Below are 21,510 nucleotides of genomic sequence, written 5' to 3'. Positions count from 1 at the left end.
CCTGTATAGATAGATACACACACCCATTCTCTCAGTTTGGTTAAGCCCTCTGGATAAGGAGATATTACAGCATATATGAGTTTGAGATAGTTCAGCTCTAATCAGAGCAATGAGAAGATTATCAAGGTGATACTTTAATAAGCTTTACGACACTTTTAGTCTCCAAAAACTGTAACAGAGCTGAATCACCCAAAAACCTCAAAAAATAACTCTCTGCAACCACTCCTCCCCTACCCGAAATCCCAGGGTCATGTGTCAGGGTCCTTTTGCTGTTCTAGAAAGCATCAATCCTCTTCTGCTGGAAGCGCTTTAGGAGGCTCTGACGAATCTGCCTAGATTTTATGCAATACACAATGGGGTTCATGAAGGGTGGGACCAAGAAGTGTAGGTTGGCCATGAGCACTGCCAGAGCAGGGTAGCTGTGCTTCCCTACTCTGTGCAACACAGACAGCCCCAATTTGGGCAAATAAAAGATGAGAACAATGCAGAGGTGTGAGACACACGTGTTGAGTGCCTTGAGCCGTTCCCCAGGTGATGCGATGCCCCGCACGGTTCGTAGGATCAGGGCATATGAGAGCATGATGAGGAAGGAGTCAAGGCACAGTGAGAAGAGGATGTAAACCAGGCCAACCAGGCTATTGATCTGGGTGTCTGAGCAGGCCAACCCCACAAGGTCACAATGCAGGCAGTAGCAGTGAGAGAGAGTGCTGATCTTGGGAAAGAGCAGTTGCTGCAGGAGGATAGGTCCCGGGAAGTGGAGCAGAACAGCCCTCACCAGAATGGCAGTTCCCACTTTGGCTGTGGCTGAGCGGGTAAGGATTGTGGCATAATGCAGAGAGTCCCGTATGGCAATAAAGTGATCAAAGGCCATGGTCAGCAGTACACTGGACTCCACATAGGTGAAGGCATGGATGAAGAACACCTGTGCTGCACAGAGATCAAAGCGCAGCTCACGAGCTCCAAGCCAGAAGAGATGCACCATGGTGGGGAAGGTGGAGGCACAGAGGCCCAGATCAGAGGCTGCCAACATGGACAGGAAGATATACATGGGTTCACGTAAGGCTGGATCTGTGCAGATCAGGAAGAGGATGATATTGTTACCCAGGATGGAAACCACACAGAGGAGGTTGATGGGGATGGAAACCCAACGATGAGAGGCTTCCAGGCCTGGAAAACCAGTGAGGAGGAAGGTAGACTGACCAGAAGTGCTGGTGTTGCAGGAGAACGTGGTGATTCCAGGCAGTAGTTGTCCACCCTAGGAGTAAGAAGTTCATTTGATCATTACTTATAAAGTCCCTAATAAGTTTGGGCTTGAGAAAGAAGAGCTGCCTCATAACCCTTTCTTAGGCTATGGAACAAACTCCATTCATTTTAGGAGCTCTATTTCCTTCTGTTTCCTGAGGTTTTTGGCTTGAATAAAATGATGTCGCACTTTATTCTCTTTTTATTCAAAAAGAGAAAGTTTCTAAGTTGATCTCTGCTTACTGCTTATGGATATTTCATTAGCCACTATTTTCCCTTTGGTCTAAACAGTCTCTTTTTTTTTCACTTGTTAAACCTAAAAGTCTCCCCCTCCAGAGTGTCTTCGCAGACTAAAAACTGAAGGAGAATAATTTTATGTAGAAATTTAAAATTATATTAGAAACAATATAAGTTTAAATTCCATTTCTATTTATTTTTAGAGGTGAGTTTTCCAGTCTGACAGATCCGTTAACAAATACACCATAAAGGCCACACTCAAACAAATGAGATATTTTCAAAACCATCCTCTTAGGAGACTGGTTGCATACTCCTCTATTGCTGTCATAGAACAAACATTTTCTACATTTCTTTTCTAGAAATGCCGTTGGGGCCCAAAACAGGTTCTTTAAATGTGCTTAATGACGACAAATTTCTTTCCTATGAAGATGAACTGGCTTAAAGGAAGTAGTCAAGAGTTCTTGATATTAAGAACTGATAAACAAGATAGTAGTTCACCAGACACACTCAATTTTGTTAATCTCCTTCTTCACCAACTCTACCTTCACTTTAAAGGCTGCTTAAAGCTTGCATATTTTATTCTGGCCCTACCTTCAAAACAGTCCTGTGGCCGTGAACTCAATTACAAGGAATTTTCCTCTTAAATATCTCTTCTTCAGCCCTCCCGCTACAAAAGTTGTTATGATAGGGCCGAGTACTATAACGTACTCCCAAGTTGGGGGCAGAAGGTGGAAGCTGACACATCTTAAGGGGCATCCCCTGAAGGGTCAGGCAGAGCAGCATGAATTTCCAGAACCCCAGAGTTAATCATGTTATTCCAAGGAGGTCAAAGTGCAGTGTGTGAGCTCATCTGTTCTAATAACCTCACACAGCACTTTCAGGCTACATTTTCTTTCCAACTTCTCTCCTTAAAATAGGACTGCATCTCCATTTGTCTCCTAAGCATCTCACATTGTGACTCCGCAAGATATTAAATCTATAGTGCAAACCAAACTCTAATTCCTCCACATCTCCCCAAAGCTCACCTTTCAGCACCTGTTGGCTAGTGTCTCCCTTCCTTTCCTGTTATCTGTGAAGTACCAAAAAACTAAGACAACTTTGTATATCCTTTTACTTTGTAACATATTGTCCAAATCAACTATCTTTAAACTATTCCTCCTTTTAGATCCCAGTGAAACTAATCTAGCTGAATCATCACCATTTTCCTGGATATTATAACAGCTTAACTGTCCCACTTTCTTCCGTCTTTTCTGCATTCTGATAAAAGGCCAATTCTAAATTGTCAGCAAAATATTTATGAAATGACAAGTATGGACATTTAAACTAGTATATGTATACAGAGAAAAAATGGTGATCAAATTTATATTAGGAAAATGTCTTCTGTCATAACTGTGTTTATGATCACCAGTGGTTTCCTGATACCTGCAGGATCAGGTCTAAGCAAGAGCTTTATACTAAATCCAGAAGAGGAAAGGCCTTGTCCATTTGGCATGTCTAGTCTTTTCAATCACCTCTTCCCTAAGTATTAGGAACTCTACTCTTAAGACATCTTTCTACTCACCAAATTCACCATATTTGACCATTTCAAAAATAATTTTATTTAAATATAGCATACACATAGAAAAGTCTGCATACTATAAATGTAAATCTTGATAAATTTCCGCAAAGTGAATACACCCATGTGATAAACACCCAGATCAATAAACAGGATATTGCCATCCCTCCCCCACAAAACAACCCATGATTTCTTTCAGTCACTCTATCTCCTCAGTGATAATCACTATTTAATCCCACAGATTAACTTTGCCTGTTTTTGAACTTTCTATAATTAGAATCATAGAGTAGGTATTCATTTGTGTCATTCACTAAACTTTGTCTGTGAGATTAATCCATATTGCTTCATACAGCTATCATGTATTCATTCTCATTGCTGCATATTTTTTCCTTGGGTGAATATATCACTATATATTTATCCATTCTATCATTAACAGACATTTAGGTCATTTCAAGTGAGGAACTATTATAAATAGTGTTTCCATGAACACTCCAATACGTATCTTTTATGAACACATGTTTGCAGTTCTGTTGAGTATTACCTAGGAATGAAATTGATTTGTCATAAGCTATTTATACATTCAGCTTTCACATATTCCAAACAGCCTTCAAAAGTGATTTACCAATTTATACCCATGCCAACACTGTAGGAGAGTTCGATTACTCTACATCCTCATCAATATTTTGTGTGGTTGGTCTTTTTAATTACAGCTATTCTATGGGTGTGTAATGGTATTGTCTTTTGGTTTTAATGTATATTTCCTTGATTTCTAACAAAGTGAGTGCCTTTCCATATGCTTACTATTTGAATATCTTCTTTTAAGAAGTTTTCAGTCTTTTACTCATTTTTCTATTGGGTCGCCTGCATTTTTCATATTGCTTGTATGTGTTCTCTATTCTGAATAACCACTGTGCATTTTATGTGTTTAAGTGGCAGAGCCACTTTCTAATTGCCATTCTTATGAAAGTTCTATAACCTTGACAGGTTTCTATTTTCTGAGTCTGTTTTCAATAGCTTTGTGCATGAACCAGCTTAATCCTGTAGTTAGATGCCTAACATAATGCCTAACACTTAGTGTATTCATCACAATATTAGTTCACTTCACTTTTATATTCAGTAAAAGTTTAAGACTCCTTCAGGGCACTTGTTTATAAAGATAAGATAAGCCATTGGACAATATCAAAATTCCATCATTCCCTCTTTTGCACCTGTCCTTCAGACATGTCTTCTGAGTAAACTATGAGGATACAACTGGCTAAGGAAGTGTTCCTAGAGGGAGTCATTTACCTATCGGCATCCTCCAGTGTCCCCAGCTGGGTTCAGTGCATGTCTCCATCAAACACAAGTCACACCACAGTCTAATTATTATACATCAGAGCAACTATCAAGGTCAGGGCACTGTGTAATGCTGCTGCTTTCTGTTAGTTATGATGATTATTAACATTGTTAATGCTAAAAATAGCCATCCCTAAGCAAGATGAAAGAGGAAGATGTATTTACAAGATCTCCTCCTATACCACCCCTGCCTCCTCCCTGACTGCTTATATGCATCTGTCCTTGAGGCTCCCCATAGAAAAGTCCAAAGACTATAAGGGACCCATGTGCTTATTGACTGTCCCTGTGTTGCATACTGTGTGAGTTTAATTAAAGGCTCATAGTTTAGGAAGAAAAAATTCTCCTCAAAGCTGTAATCTCCTGAGAGATCAACAGAAAAACATGATAAACTAACTGTGGAAAGAAAAAACAATGGAGATAGATGGAGATAGATGATACATGGATGATGAATAGATTGATAGATGGATCAATAGACAGATTGATGGATGGATAGGTAGATGGATGGTAGCTAGGTAGTTGCATGATAGGCAGGTTGACGATAGGTAGATAGATAGACAAACAGACTAAGCAGACCCCTCTGAAGGGATGGAATAAAATCAAACTACAGTCTCTGCCCCTGTACCATCTTACTCATCTGGTTTCCAGAAGACCATGAATAGTGCAAAGACTATTTCTTTCTCGAATCAGGTAAAATCTATCCCCAAGAGCCAAGATAGGAGTCACTACAAGGAGATGACCCAGATAAGAGAAGATTGGGGACCCTCCTCCACCAAGAAGGTTTCTATGGCAAGCAGTACTCAAGGGAATGTGAGGTTTTTAAGCCTCTGGCCTTGCCAACTGCGTCCTGGGGCCAAGAGGAAAGTTACAGAAAAATGGGCCCTGGCACTGCATCCCTAGCCTAGCTAAGACTGTCAGAAGTTGGCCGGGTGCGGTGGCTCAAGCCTGTAATCCCAGCACTTTGGAAGGCCGAGACAGGTGGATCACGAGGTCAGGAGATCGAGACCATCCTGGCTAACACGGTGAAACCCCGTCTCTACTAAAAAATACAAAAAACTAGCCGAGGTGGTGGGCGCCTGTAGTCCCAGCTACTCGGGAGGCTGAGGCAGGAGAATGGCGTGAACCTGGGAGGCGGAGCTTGCAGTGAGCTGAGATCCAGCCACTGCACTCCAGCCTGGGCAATAGAGTGAGACTCCATCTCAAAAAAAAAAAAAAAAAAGACTGTTACGAGCTAGGACCCCACATTTTCCCCAAGCCCATGATGCTGTTGTGCGTTAGCCAAAATGAGGTCTAATCCTGCACTGCTAAGAATAAGCTTAGCATAAACCTGCCCAGGCCAAGTACCTGTAACCAGGAAGTCACAAGGTCTCCACAGGGTCCCCAGCTCCCTCCAAAACAACTCAGACTCCCTCCACCCATGTTGCTTCAAACAGACAGTTTTATGTCATAGGGATGAATGCAGGATGTGTGAGGAAGCTTCCTTTTCTCCACAGCTCCTTCCTCCTCACACTATTTAAAAACTGAGAGATACTAAGGGGTTGCTGTTGAGTTTTAACACAGGACTTGGATCCGGAAAGCTATCAATGAAATTGCTGTGAGATCTGACTAAAGAAATAAGACTGGAGCTTCTCCAAGGGTTTTAGTTTATGTATAGACTTAAGATCCATATAGAAAAAAATGATTATTAAATAAATCTGATCCTATTTTGTTAAAATCTGTCCTTTAATCTCTAAATATTTTTAAACAGTAGATCCTCTTTAAATCTGACCATAGAAATATTGTTTCACTTTCATAGTTGGCAACCAAAATCCTTGATTAGGCTGGGCGTGGTGGCTCACGCCTGTAATCCTAGCACTTTGGGAGGCCAAGGTGGGTGGATCACAAGGTCAGGAGATCAAGACCATCCTGGCTAACACGGTAAAACCCGTCTCTACTAAAAATACAAAAAATGAACCGGCGTGATGGCGGGCGCCTGTAGTCCCAGCTACTCAGGAGGCTGAGGCAGGAGAATGGCGTGAGCCCGGGAAGTGGAGCTTGCAGTGAGCTGAGATCGTGTCACTGTACTCCAGCCTGGGCGACTGAGCAAGACTCCATCTCAAAAAAAAAAAAATCCTTGATTAAATTTAACTGGTGAAGCCAGGGTCTGGAGTGGATCAGGAATATCTCTAGTATTGAAAGACATTAAATTTTAAGTGATAGATGGGTAGATGGATGGATAAATAGATGAGAGAGAAATAGACAGACTCAGCCTGGTACAGAGGCCTTTGTGTGTAAATCACTGGCTCCTGTGAATATTTTGTAACCTGGCCTTCTGTGATCTTCCCTCCATAATACAGATAAATCTGCTAATCTATCTGTTAGCTACTGAGATATCTGCAAATGTGATCTCTCTTTAACTTCCTTGAATATTTTTAATAGCATGAATAATGTATATTCTATTAAAAGCATGCATCTCATATTGGCATTTCAAAGGTTGGGACAGGTTGGCATATTTTATATATTTTATCCTAGGTAGGCAGCACAGGGTTAGAAGTGTGTGCTCTAGATCAAAACTGTCTGGGTTTAAATCCTGGCTTTACTACTTATTAGTTGTAAGACTGTGGGCAAATTTCTTAACTCCTCTATGCTCTGTGTTCTTGTCCTGAGGGAAATAAAAGAACTTCTGTCATTGAGTGGTGGTGAGGTTAAATGAGCTCATGAAGAAGTCCTAAGACCCGAATAAGTGATAACTGTGATCAGCTATTACATAGCTGACAGCCTTCTGACTTGAGTTAGCCTAGGATAAGATGGAGGGTAGCTCCCCTCTGTCCCTCCTCAAACTAATCAGAATATACCTTCTACGGGGAGGTTTCATCAAAGCAGCTAGACCCAAGGTTGAGGCTGAGTCCATACTGTAGACCTGTTTTTGTCCCACAAGCAGAAGTCCCACAGTAGGATTCAGGACAACTATCAAATTCAGTCTATGCTACGAGCAGCCACCACAGATGAACCTAAAGGACTATTGATAAATTGTTTTTCTCCTATTTGACCAGTTGGTTGAGGATTGAAGAGGAACATTGTTGCCTTTAGTCATGAGATGACCATGTTCCTGGATCATCAAGGAATAGTCCAGTCCAAAAAATGTAATGTTGTGATAAAAGTCCATCACAAATACCCACCCAAACTCATTATTTTATAAGAAGGAGGATCAGTAAAGGCCTTAAGGTAACTCTCACTTCTCAGGTTATGGAAAGACCTGAAGTTGCCCACCCTAAACAGATTCCATTCAGGCCAGTGGTCCAAGGCCTCAGAGCTCAGGGTCCCCAGCCCAGACCCCAACTTTCACACTCTAGCCCCTGAACTCACCATACCTCCAGAGCTTGTATCTCCTCTCATCTGTTCCTCTGTTTGTGAAAGTCATTTCTTGCTGTGTCAGTAAAAGTCAACACTTTATAATCCTCTCGATGGAGGTAGGGAAATAACAGGTCTGCTGGGATCCAGGTGCAAATCCAAGAGATTTCCACAACTAAACTTCCTGAACCCCCTGAGTTCTGAGCCAGGCAGCTCTGGAACATGGAAGGATGCATCAGGCAGTGTATCCTAATGATTCATTGTTAATGTTATATTAGAATATACAAAGGGTGCAAAAAAAAAAAAAAAGCTTGCAAGTTTCACATACTTCCTCTCCAACAGGAAACAGAGAACTGGTTCAGTAACCTGTCTGGATTCCTCTATGGCCAGCATGTCATACTAACTGTCCCCCACCCTTCATGGTCAAGCTTGTTTGTTTGTTTTTTAATAAGTTTTATTCTGGAATAATTTTAGATTTACAAAAAAGTTATAAATATAGTTTACAGAGCTTCTGAGTGTCCTTCACCCATTTTCCTTAATGTTAACTTCTTACATAACCATGGTACATTAGTTAAAACCAAAGGACTAATATTGGTAAATTGCTATTAACTAAAGTCTACATTTTATTTGGATTTTCACCTGTTTTTCCAAAGTCTTTCTTCTGTTCCAGGATCCAATCCAGGATACCAAATTGCATTTAGTCGTTATTTCTCCTTAGTGTCCTCTGGTCTGAGATGGAAGTTTCTCAGTTTTTCCATGGTTTCCATGACCTTGAGAGTCTTGAAGAACACTGACTAGGTATTTTACAGAAGGTCAGAGCTTTTAATTAACCAACTTCAGCCATCATCTCCTCCTCCACTTCTAGGATGGAGAGGACAATCTAGAGTTGAAAGGCTTTGCTACAGATGTCCTTTGTTTCACTGCAAGTCCCAGTGTGTCCTGGAGATTAGGGAAGAGAAAATTTCAAAGTTCAGTCTGCTCAAGTCTCTTAGTTCCTGAGATCATCCAAGTTGTTCTTCTAACCTGGAGACCAATCTCTGGCCTCAGTGGGCTGCAACCAATACAGGCATTCCCATATCTATCACACACCCTATGTTTGTGCGTTGAAATTTAAGTCAGAAATTTCACAGATTCTTAACAAGTTTCAGGCTCTAAAGTTAATAAGATAATTTTTTAAAGGATTTGTATATGTATTTTGCTGAAATGCTAACTTCTCTCTGATGAAATATTTTATTTAGCTTCTCTACAGCCTGTCTCTAGAATTTTTCATTTGCCTTAAAACTAATAAATGTGGCCACAGTCAGATTGTCTCTCACATCTGGGATGTGAGAGAAAATGATAAATGGAAGTAGACAGGTAAAACACAACATCGATTCTATCTGCTTATATGGAGACTACTATCATTCACCAACTTCAGCCATCCCCTCGTCCTCAATCTCCAACATAGAGAGGGTAGCCTAGAGGTGAAAGGCTCAGATGTCCTGGAACTCTGTAGTTCTCTCTGTTTCACTGCAGTCCCAGTGTGTTTTCTTCATTCTAAAATCTACATTTTCCAATAGTCTTTTCAGTGGTTCACAAAATTTGGGTTTCTTTATGTACTGTGCTTTACTTAGAGATTAACAGATACCAATTCTGTTCTCAAGTAGCTTATGATCATAAAACACAGTAAAGCATGTGTAAAAACTGAACTGCTACATTACACTACACTCTAGCTGATAACAGAGAAATAAGACTTTGTGTAAGAGAGGATGGTATTGGAGACTTTGAGGGTGTGTTAGCCTTAAATATATAGACATAAAAGTCTTGCCAGCATTGTAGTTAACTGGATATGAAATCAGACAGAATTTAAACTGCTTATTAGCAAGTGGCGGCCGGGCGCGGTGGCTCAAGCCTGTAATCCCAGCACTTTGGGAGGCCGAGACGGGCGGATCATGAGGTCAGGAGATCGAGACCATCCTGACTAACACGGTGAAACCCCGTCTCTACTAAAAAAATACAAAGATCTAGCCGGGCGAGGTGGCGGGCGCCTGTAGTCCCAGCTACTCGGGAGGCTGAGGCAGGAGAATGGCGTAAACCCGGGAGGCGGAGCTTGCAGTGAGCTGACATCCGGCCACTGCAGTCCAGCCTGGGCGACAGAGCGAGACTCCGTCTCAAAAAAAAAAAAAAAAAAAAAGCAAGTGGCCCCAGAATAGATACCTAGCCTCTAAAAGTATCAGTTTCCACTCTGTAAAACTAAGATATTAAAACTATCTGGAGCGGTTTAAGTGAGATGTTATATATAAAACAGTGGGCCTTATTTTTCACTGTTTCAGCACCTTTTTTATTATACTTTAAGTTCTGGGGTACATGTGCAGAACGTGCAGGTTTGTTACATAGGTATACATATGCCATGGTTGTTTGCTGTACCCATCAACCCATCATCTACATTAGGTTTTTCTCCTAATGCTATCCCTCCCCTAGCCCCTCATTCACAGACAGGCCCCGGTATGTGGTGTTTCCCTCCCTGTTTCCATGTGTTCTCATTGTTCAGCTCCCACTTATGAGTGAGAACATGCGGTGTTTGGTTTTCCGTTCCTGTGTTAGTTTGCTGAGAATGATGGTTTCCAGCCTCATCCATGTCCCTGCAGAGAACATGAACTCATCCTTTTTTATGGCTGCATAGTATTCCATGGTGTATATTTGCCACATTTTCTTTATCCAGTCTATCATTGATGGGCATTTGGGTTGACTGTAAGTCTTTGCTATTGTGAACAGTGCTGCAAGAAACATACGTGTGCATGTGTCTTTATAGTAGAATGATTTATAATCCTTTGAGTATATACCCAGTAATGGCATTGCTGGGTCAAATGGTATTTCTGGTTCTAGATCCTTGAGTAGTCACCACACTGTCTTCCACAATGGTTGAACTAATTTACACTCCCACCAACAGTGTAAAAGCATTCCTATTTCTCCACATCCTCTCCAGCCTCTGTTGTTTCCTGACTTTTTAATGATCACCATTCTAACTGGCATGAGATGGTATCTCATTGTGGTTTTGATTTGCATTTCTCTAATGACCAGTGATGATGATCTTTTTTTCACGTTTGTTGGCCACATAAATGTCTTCTTTTGAGACATTTATATCCTTCTGTCTGTTCATATCCTTTGCCCACTTTTTAATGGGGTTATTTGTTTTTTTTTTTTTTCTTGCAAATTTAAGTTCCTTGCATATTCTGGATATTAGCCCTTTGTCAGATGGATAGATTACAAAAGTTTTCTCCCATTCTGTAGGTTGCTTGTTCACTCTGATGGTAGTTTCTTTTGCTGTGCAGAAGCTCTTTAGTTTAATTAGATCCCATTTGTCAATTTTGGCTTTTGTTGCAATTGATTTTGGTGTTTCAGTCATGAAGTCTTTGCTCAGATCTATGTCCTGAGTGGTATTGCCTAGGTTTTCTTTCAGGGTTTTTATGATTTTAGGTCTTACATTTAAGTCTTTACTTTATATTGAGTTAATTTTTATAAAAGGTATAAGGAAGGGATCTAGTTTCAGTTTTCTGCATATGGCTAGCCAGTTTTCCCAACACCATTTATTAAATAGGGAATCCTTTCCCCATTGCTTGTTTTTGCCAGGTTTGTCAAAGATCAGATGGTTGTAGATGTGTGGCATTGTTTCTGAGGCCTCTGTTCTGTTCCATTGGTTTATGTATCTGTTGTGGTACCAGTACCATGCTGTTTTGGTACCAGTACCATGCTGTTTGGGTTACTGTAGCCTTGTAGTATAGTTTGAAGTCAGGTAGCATGATGCCTCCAGCTTTTGCTCTTTTTGCTTAGGATTGTCTTGGTTATATGGGCTCATTTTGGTTCCATATGAACTTTAAAGTAGTTATTTCTAACTCTATGAAGAAAGTCAATGGTTGCTTGATGGGAATAGCATTGAATCTACAAATTGCTTCGGGCAGTAAGACCATTTTCACGATACTGATTCTTCCTATCCACAAGCATGGAATATTTTTCCATTTGTTTGTTTCCTCTCATATTTCCTCGAGCAGTGGTTTGTAGTTCTCCTTAAAGAGGTCCTTCACATCCCTTGTAAGTTGTATTTCTAGATATTTTATCCTCTTTGTAGCAATTGTAAATAGGAGTTTGCTCATGATTTGGCTCTCTTTTTGTCTATTTTGGTGTATAGGAATGCTTGTGATTTTTGCACATTGATTTTGTATCCTGAGACTTTGCTGAAGTTGCTGATCAGCTTAAGGAGATTTTAAGATTTGCTGAGACGATGGGGTTTTCTAAATATACAATCATGTCATCTGCAAACAGACAATTTGACTTCCTGTCTTCCTATTTGAATATCCTTTATTTCTTTCTCTTGCCTGATTGCCCTGGCCAGAACTTCCAATACTATGTTGAATAAGAGTGCTGAGAGAGGGCATCCTAGTCTTATACCGGTTTTCAAAGGGTATGTTTCCAGCTTTTGCCCATTCAGTATTATATTTGCTGTGGTTTTGTCATAAATAGCTCTTATTATTTTGAGATATGTTCCATCAATACCTAATTTATTAAAAGCTTTTAGCATAAAGGAGTGTTGACTTTTATCATAGGCCTTTTCTGCATCTATTGAGATAATCATGTGGTTTTGTGATTGGTTCTGAAAGAGATACAGACACAAAAAAAACCTTCAAAAAATCAATGAATCCAGGATCTGTTTTTTTAAAAAAGATTAACAAAATAGACTGCTAGCCCAACTAATAAAAAAATGAGAGAAGAATCAAATAGACACAATAAAAAATAATAAAGGAGATATCACAACTGATCCCACAGAAATACAAACTACCATCAGAGAATATTACTGTGTGATGGGTTATGTTTATTGATTTGTGTATGTTGAACCAACCTTGCATCCCGGGGATGAAGCCAACTTGATCATGGTGGATAAGCTTTTTGATGCACTGCTGGATTCGGTTTATGAGTATTTTACTGAGGATTTTCTCATTGATGTTCATCAGGAGTATTGGCCTGAAATTTTCTTTTTTTGTTGTTTCTCTGCCAGGTTTTGGTATCAGGATGATCCTGGCCTCATAAAATGAGTTAGGGAGGTGTTCCTCTTTTTGGAATAGTTTCAGAAGGAATGGTACCAGCTCCTCTTTGTACCTCTGGTATAATTCAGCTGTGACTCCATTTGGTCCTGGGCTTTTATTGGTTTACTAATTACTGCCTCAATTTCAGAGCTTTTTATTGGTCTATTCAGGGATTCGACTTCTTCCTGGTTTAGTCTTGGGATGGTGTATGTGTCCAGGAATTTATCCATTTCTTCTAGATTTTCTAGTTTATTTGCATAGAGGTGTTTATGACATTCTCTGATGGTAGTTTGTATTTCTGTGAGATCAGTGGTGATAGCCCCTTAATCATTTTTTATTGCATCTGTTTGATTCTTTTCTCTTTTCTTCATTAGTCTGGCTAGCAGTCTATCTATTTTGCTAATCTTTTCAAAAAACCAGCTGCTGGACTCATTGATTTTTTTAAGGGTTTTTCATGTCTCTGTCTCCTTCGGTTCTTCTCTGATCTTAGTTATTTCTTGTCTTCTGCTAGCTTTTGAATTTGTTTGTTCTTGCTTCTCTAGTTCTTTCATTGTGACGTTAAGGTGTCGATTTTAGATCTTTTCTGCTTTCTTCTGTGGGCATTTAGTGCTATAAAATTGCCTCGAACACTGCTTTAGCTGTGTCCCAGTAATTCTGGTACATTGTATCTTTGTTCACATTGGTTTCAAAGAACTTACTTATTTCTGACTTAATTTCATCATTTACCCAGTAGTCATTCAGGAGCAGTTTGTTCAGTGTCTATGTAGTTGGGTAATTTTGAGTGAGTTTCTTAATCCTGAGTACTAATTTCACTGCACTGTGGTCTGAGAGACTGTTATGATTTCCATTCTTTTGCATTTCCTGAGGAGTGTTTTACAAACAAGCATCTGGTAAATTTTAGAATAAGTGCAATCAATGTGGTGCTGGGAAGAATGTATAGTCTGTGATCTGAGGTGGAGAGTTCTGTAGATGTCTATTAGATCTGCTTGGTCCAGAGCTGAATTCAAGTCCTAAATATCCCGGTTGATTTCCTGTCTCCTTGATCTGTCTAATATTGACAGTGGGATGTTAAAGTCTCCCACTATTATTGTGTGGAAGTCTAAGTCTTTTCATAGGTCTCTAAGAACTTGCTTTACGAATCTGGGTGCCTCCCGTATTGGGTGCATATATATTTATGATAGCTCTTTTTGTTGCATTGATGCCTTTACCATTGTGTAATGCCTTTCTTTTTCTTTTTTGCTCTTTGTTGGTTTAAAGTCTGTTTTGTTAGAGACTAAGATTGAAACCTCTGCTTTTTTTTTTTTTTTTTTTTTTTTTTTTTTTTTTTTTGCTTTCCATTTGCTTGGTAAATATTCCTCCATCCCTTTATTTGGAGCCTATGTGTGTCTTTGCACATGAGATGGGTCTCCTGAATACAGCACACTGATGAGTCTTGACTCATTACAGAATTTGTCGGTGTCTTTTAATTGGGGCATTTAGCCTGTTTATACTTAAGGTTAATATTGATCTGTGTGAATTTGATCCCGTCATTATGATACTAGCTGGGTATTTTGCCTGTTAGTTGATGCAGTTTCTTCACAGTGTCAGTGGTCTTTACAATTTGGTATGTTTTTGCAGTGGCTGGTACCGGCTTTTCCTTTTCATATTTGGAGCTTCCTTCAGGAGCTCTTGTAAGGCAGGCCTGGTGGTGACAAAAATCTCTCAGCATTTGCTTGTCTGTAAAGCATTGTATTTCTTCTTCACTTCTGAAGCTTAGTTTGGCTGGATATGAAATTCTGGGTTGAAAAATCTTTTCTTTTCTTTTTTTTTTTTTTTTTTTTTTTTTTTTTTTTTTTTTTTTTTTTTTGAGACGGAGTCTTGCTCTGCCACCAAGGCTGGAGTGCAGTGGCCGGCTCTCAGCTCACTGCAAGCTCCGCCTCCCGGGTTCACGCCATTCTCCTGTCTCAGCCTCCCGAGTAGTTGGGACTACAGGCGCCCGCCTCGTCGCCCGGCTAGTTTTTTGTATTTTTTAGTAGAGACGGGGTTTCACCGTGTTAGCCAGGATGGTCTCGATCTCCTGACCTCGTGATCCGCCCGTCTCGGCCTCCCAAAGTGCTGGGATTACAGGCTTGAGCCACCGCGCCTGGCCGAAAAATCTTTTCTTTAAGAATGTTGATATTGGCCCCCACTCTCTTCTGGCTTGTAGGGTTTCTGCAGAGAGATGCACTGTTAGTCTGATGGGCTTCCCTTTGTGGGTAACCCGACCTTTCTCTCTGGCTGCCCTTAACATTTTCTCCTTCATTTCAACCTCAGTGAATCTGACGATTGTGTCTTAAGGTTGCTCTTTTTGAGGAGTATCTTTGTGGTGTTCTCTGTATTTCCCAAATTTGAATGTTGGCCTGTCTTGCTAGGTTGGGGAAGTTCTCCTGGATAGTACCATGAAGAGTGTTTTCCAACTTGGTTCCATTCTCCCCATCACTTTCAGGTACACCAATCAAATTTAGGTTTGGTCTTTTCACATAGTCCCATATTTCTTGAAGGCTTTGCTCGTTCCTTTACATTCTTTTTTCTCTAATCTTGTCTTGATACTTTATTTCATTAAGTTGATCTTCAATCTCTGATATCCTTTCTTCCTCTTGATCATTTCGGCTATTGATACTTGTGTATGCTTCATGAAGTTCTCACGCTGTGTTTTTCACCTCCATCAGGTCATTTATGTTTTTCTCTAAATTGGTTGTTCTAGTTAGCAATTCCTCTAGCCTTTTTTTCAAGTGTCTTAGCTTCCTTGCATTGGGTTACAACATGCTCCTTTAGCACAAACGAGTTTGTTATTACCCACCTTCTGAAACCTACTGCTGTCAATTCATCAAACTGATTCTCCATCCAGTTTGGTCCCTTGCTGGCGAGGAGTTGTGATTCTTTGCAGGGGAAGAGGTGTGCTGTTTTTTGGAAATGTCAGTCTTTTTGCACTGGTTTTTCCTCATCTTCATGGATTTATCTACCTTTGGTCTTTGATGTTGGTGACCTTTGGATGGGGTTTTTGTGTGGATGTCCTTTTTGTTGATGTTGATGCTATTACTTTCTGTTTGTTAGTCTTCCTTCTAACAGGCCCCTCTGTTGCAGGTCTGCTGGAGGTCCACTCCAGACCCTGTTTGCCTGGGTATCACCAGCAGAGGCTACAGAAGAGCAAAGACTGCTGCCTGTTCCTTCCTCTGGAAGCTTTGTCCCAGAAGGGCACCTGCCAGATGCCAACAAGAGCTCTCCTGTATGAGGTGTCTGTTGAACCCTGCTGGGAAGTGTCTCCCAGTCTGGAGGCACAGGGGTCAGGGATCCACTTGAGGAAGCAGTCTATGCCTTATCAGAGCTCAAGCACTGTCCTGGGAGATCCACTGCTCTCTTCAGAGCTGGCAGGCAAGAACGTTTAAGGCTGCTGAAGCTGTGCTCACAGCTGCCGCTTCCCCCAGTGCTCTGTCCCAGGGAGATGGGAGTTTCATCTATAAGCCCCTGACTGGGGCTGCTGCCTTTCTTTCAAGAGGCCATGCCCAGAGAGGAGGAATCTAGAGAGGCAGTCTGGCTACAGCGGGTTTGCTGAGCTGTGGTGGGCTCCTGGGCTCTGCCCAATTTGAACTTCCCAGCAGCTTTGTTTACACTGTGAGAGGAAAACCACCTACTCAAGCCTCAGTAATGGTGGACGCCCTTCCCCCGACGAAGCTCAAGCATCCCAGGTCAATTTCAGATTGCTGTGCTGGCAGCAAGAATTTCAAGCCAGTGGCTCTTAGCTTGCTGGGCTCCATGGGGGTGGGATCCACTGAGCTACACCACTTGGCTCCCTGGCTTCAGCCCCCTTTCCAGGGAAGTGAACGGTTCTGTCTTGCTAGGGTTCCAGACGCCACTGGGGCATTAAAAATCCTGCAGCTAGCTCAGTGTCTGCCCAAGCAGCCACCAGTTTTATGCTTGAAACCCAAGGTCCTGGTGGTGTAGGCAACTGAGGGAATCGCCTGGTCTGCGGGTTGCATAGACCGTAGGAAAAGAATAGTATCTGGGCTGGATAGCACCATTTCTCATGGCACAGTCCCTCACAGCTTTCCTTGGCTAGGGGAGGGAGTTCCCCAATCCCTTGGGCTTCCAGGGTGAGGCAACACCCCACCATGCTTCTGCTTACTCTCCATGGGCTGCATCCACTGTCTAACCAGGTACCTCAGTTGGAAATGCATAAATTACCCACCTTCTGCATTGATCTCACTGGGAGCTGCAGACAGGAGCTGTTCTTATTCAGCCATCTTGCCAGCCATCTGTTTTTCACTGCTTTTAAGAGGGTCTAGACAGTCTCCTAGTGGCATGTTTGTTACATTAAAACAGCAATTTATCCTCAGAAAATAGGCAATATTCCAGAGACAGATTCGTTTTCCCTCCTAAATTGCTTCAGCCAGCACCATCATTTGTAGACTTATATCCTCAGGACATCCCAACAACATGACTTACAGCTAATGAACTGATAGTATGATCAGATTTTGTTTGTTTGTTTTGTTGTTGTTTTATTTTTGCGGTAGGGTCTCACTCTGTCTGTCACCCAGGCTGGAGTGCAGTGGCACCATCTTGACTCACTACAACCTCTGCCTCCCAGGATCAAGCAATTCTCCTGCCTCAGACTCACTAGTAGCTGGGATTACAAGCATGCACCACCACCCCTGGCTAATTTTTGTAGTTTTGGTAGAGACGGGGTTTCACCATGTTGGCCAGACTGGTCTTGAGCTCCTAACCTCAAGTGATCCTCCTGCCTCGGCCTCCCAAAGTGTTGAGATTACAGGCGTAAGCCACCACACCCAGCCTATAATCAGATAATTTGATAATAAGATGGCCCTGTGAAATTCATTGCCCTTATATATGCCCCATCAGCCAGAAGCAGCTGGCCAGAAGAATTCTGGGATGGCACAAGTATGCAAGCTCTACCTGCTATGGTCTGAACGTGGTATTTCCCCCCAAAATTCATCTGTAGAAACCTAAACCACACAGTGATTGTATTGAGTTGGGTTTGGGAAGTGGTTAGATCATGAGGGCTCTTACAAAAGAGGCTTGAGGCAGCACTTTGTCCTTCTGCCATGTGAGGACACGGTGAGAAGACACCATCTTGAAAAAGAAGGCAGACACCAAATCTGCTGGAACCTCAATGCTGGACTTCAAGGCCCCAAGACCCGTGAGCAATAAATGTCTGTTGTTTATAAGTTACTAGGTCTAAGGTATTTTTTTATAGCAACAGGAATGAACTAAGACACCACCCTATGAGACTGGAGGTGCGGAAGTGGTTGTTCCATAAATTTTGGTACATGCTTAGAATCAGCAACCAATATATCATAGCTTTTTTTTCAAATCCAGTACAAACACACTCTTTAGAGAATCAAGATGGGAAGTGATGTGGCCCTGTTGCTGTCAAACTAAGAACTTATTTACAGAACATTTTCTTTCTATTGCTCAACATAGGTCTCAACCAGTTTGAATTCCTAGCAAAGAAGGGAGAAGCCCATCCACCAGGGAAAGTAATCCTGGTTCTAATAAGCTGAGATCTGTAAACATCACTTGGCTATTTGGGGCTTCTTTCTTTTTTTTTTTTTTTTTTAACTTTTATTTTAAGTTCAAGGGTACATGTGCAGTATGTGCAGGTTTGTTACATAGCTAAATGTGTGCTGTGGTGGTTTGCTGCACAGATCACTCTATCACCTAAGTATTAAGCCCAGCATCCATTAGCTATTCTTCCTGATGTTCTCCCTCCCCTTTAACCCCACCCCCACAGGCTCCAGTGTGTGTTGTTCCCCACCATGTGTCCATGTATTCTCATCATTCAGTTCCTACATATAAGTGAGAACATGCAGTGTTTGATTTTATTTGGGGCTTCTTAAGCCACTAAAGAAATAGGCAGAGGACAGTGTTCCTATATTGGCTGAAGTGATATATTCCTATTATCAAGGAGACTTTGATTGCTGGTACATAATGGGGAGCACAAGGACTGTGCCTAAAACCCAAGGAATATACTGGACAGATTCCTCATTCTCACTGCCCGGTAACAATGGTCAATGTATTAGGAACATTAAGAACACTGATCCTTCAGAAATAAAGGGTCATCTCACCAGGAAAAACTAAGGTACCATCAGTGAGTGAAGGGAATCTGCAATGAGTAGCAGCTTTTGTCATAAAGTCAATCACCAAGGTGGCAACTGTAGCAGCTATGAATATGTTATGTTAATCTCTATATTATTGGACATTATCAAAACAACTCTGTGGTATATGTGTTTATACCTCTATTTAATATATAAGTACACTGAAGCTTAGAAAGATGGGCACCTAGTAACTAGCAGAATCATCACTGAATCCATGTCTGCCTTATTATGAGACCCTTGTTCTTCTCTACCCCTCCCAACAATGGCTTACTCAGTGCCTGCAAGAAACACAAAGGGTCTGCAGGGACGTGAAGCAGTCATTTTCTGAGTGTCGGCAAATTCAGATACAGGTCTCTTTCATTTGTTGTGGTTGTTGTAGTTGTTGTTTTATTCTGTTTCCATTCTGCTTTCTGGGATTCTTCATGTTCCTGGAATCAAATCTGAGTACAGCAGTACAATATGAACCTCAGATGTCACCTGATACCCTTTCAATGAGCAAAAATTCTCTTATGAGAACTGGAAATATCAAAGCATGAAGTGTTTTTCAGTCTTCTAAATCCATAATCAATATCAAGGAAAGTTCAACTGATGTTTTTACCTTATATTATAAGAGATAAAAATAAATAAAAAGACAGGATATCTGAGTTGGAATGAGTTGAGAATTCTAGCCTCTCCAAACTTCCTCCTCTTCTCTGAAGTTCACGGCTACATCCCTACCAGCTGCCCTACAGCATCTGCTTAAACTGACAGGGCAGTCTGTTTTCTCTAGGATGTCATTAAAATGAGGGTCTTCCCTGGACCTTTAACTCTCATGCACCTATGTCTATCTGTCACCACAAGCCAGTCACTTCACTCCATTTAGCTTCAGTGTCCTCCCCTGTAATACAAGTATAATAACTTCAAAGTCACCCAATGGTTGTGTGGCTTAAACAAAATACAACCTGACATAGCAGCATTATTGACAATAACCAAAAGGTAGAAGCAACCTAAGTGTCCACAGATAAATACGTAAACAAAATGTGGTATACGTTTCCCCTCCTTTTTAAAAAGGTAGGAAATTCTAACACATGCTATAACATGGATGGACTTTGAGAACTTTATGTAACTGTAATAAGTCAGTCGTAAATGAACAAATACATTATAATTCCACTTATGAGGCACCTAGAATAGTCAAATTAATAAAGAAAATAGAATAGTGGGTGCCAGGGGCTGGGGAGGAGGACAAAATGAGGAGTTGTTGTTTAGGATGATAAAGTTCTGAAGGGCTGGGCACTGTGACTCATGCCTGTAATCCCAGCACTTTGGGAGGCCCAGGCAGGCGGATCACGATGTCAGGAGTTTGAGACCAGCCTGGCTAACATGGTGAAACCCCATCTATACTAAAAATACAAAAATTAGCCACACATGGTGGTGGGCATCTGTAATCCCAGCTACTCAGGAGGCTGAGGCAGAATTGCTTACACCCGGGAGGCAGAGGTTTCAGTGAGCCGAGATCACGCCACTGCACTCCAGCCTGGATGACAGAGCACGACTCCATCTTGGGAGGAGAAAAAAAAAAGTTCTGAAGATAAAGATGCACGGTGGTGGTAGCAACACAATAATATGGGTATACCTAAAGCTGTTGAACTGTACACCTTAAAAATGGTTGAGGTGGCCCAGAGATAAAAGGATGGTTCAGCATACACATCAAACAAGGTGATACAGCATATCAACAGAATGAAGGACAAAAACCATATGTTCATTTTAACTGATGCTGAAAAAGCACTTGGTAAAATTCAACATCACGATTAAAAAAAAAAAAAAAACTTGAAAAACCGAGTGTAGAAGAAATATACCTAAACATAATAAAAGCCATATATGACAGACCCACAGCGAATATCATACTGAATGGGGAAAATCTGAAAGCCTTTCCTCTAAGATCTGGAACAAGACAAGGATGCCCACTTTCACCACTGTTATTCAACATAATACTGGAAGTCCTAGCTACAGCCATCAAACAAGAGAAGGAAATTAAGGGCTTCCACAATGGGAAGGAAGAAGTCAAATTATCCTTGATTTCAGATAATATGATCTCATATTTGGGAAAGCCTAAAGATTGTCATTTCTAGAAGTTTTTTGAGGAAACAAATTCAGAAAAGTTGTAGAATACAAAACCAACGTACAAAAATCAGTAACATTTCTACATGCCAGGAGCAAACAATCTGAAAAGGAAATAAAAGTAATCTCATTTACAATAGCTACAAGTACAATTAAATACCTAGGAATAAACTTAACCAAAAAAGTGAAACATCTCTATAATGAAAGCTAGAAAAACATTAATGCAAGATGTTGAAGAGGACTCAAAGAGTTAAAAAAAAAAAAAAATTCCACGTTCATGGATTGGAAGAACCACTATTGTTAAACTGTCCATAATACCGAAAGTAATCTACAGATTCAGTGCAATCCCTATCAAAATATCAATGACATTCCTCAGAGAAATAGAAAAAAAATTCTAAAACTTATATGGAATCACAAAAGACCCAGAATAGTAAAAGCTATCCTGAGCAAAAAGAACAAAACTGGAGGAATCACATTATCTGACTTCAAATTATACTATAGAGCTATAGTAAACAAAACGTCACCATAA

General features: G+C 40.9%; 1 protein-coding gene across 1 annotated transcript; it reads right to left on the bottom strand.

The window, feature by feature from the left end:
* Nucleotides 1-274: 274 nt before the first annotated feature.
* LOC104665216 (olfactory receptor 51G2-like) lies at nucleotides 275-3,052 on the bottom strand. The gene is made up of 2 exons (XM_010366979.2): nucleotides 3,041-3,052; nucleotides 275-1,255 (listed from the first exon to the last, which is right to left on the bottom strand). Exons 1-2 carry the CDS (start codon nucleotides 3,050-3,052, stop codon nucleotides 275-277), a joined length of 993 nt encoding a protein of 330 aa, XP_010365281.2.
* Between the last annotated feature and the right edge of the window lie 18,458 nt (nucleotides 3,053-21,510).

This window comes from Rhinopithecus roxellana, chromosome 15 (genome assembly GCF_007565055.1).
Source record: "Rhinopithecus roxellana isolate Shanxi Qingling chromosome 15, ASM756505v1, whole genome shotgun sequence".
NCBI lineage: Eukaryota > Metazoa > Chordata > Mammalia > Primates > Cercopithecidae > Rhinopithecus > Rhinopithecus roxellana.
This window is presented reverse-complemented; position numbering and strand designations above follow the sequence as displayed.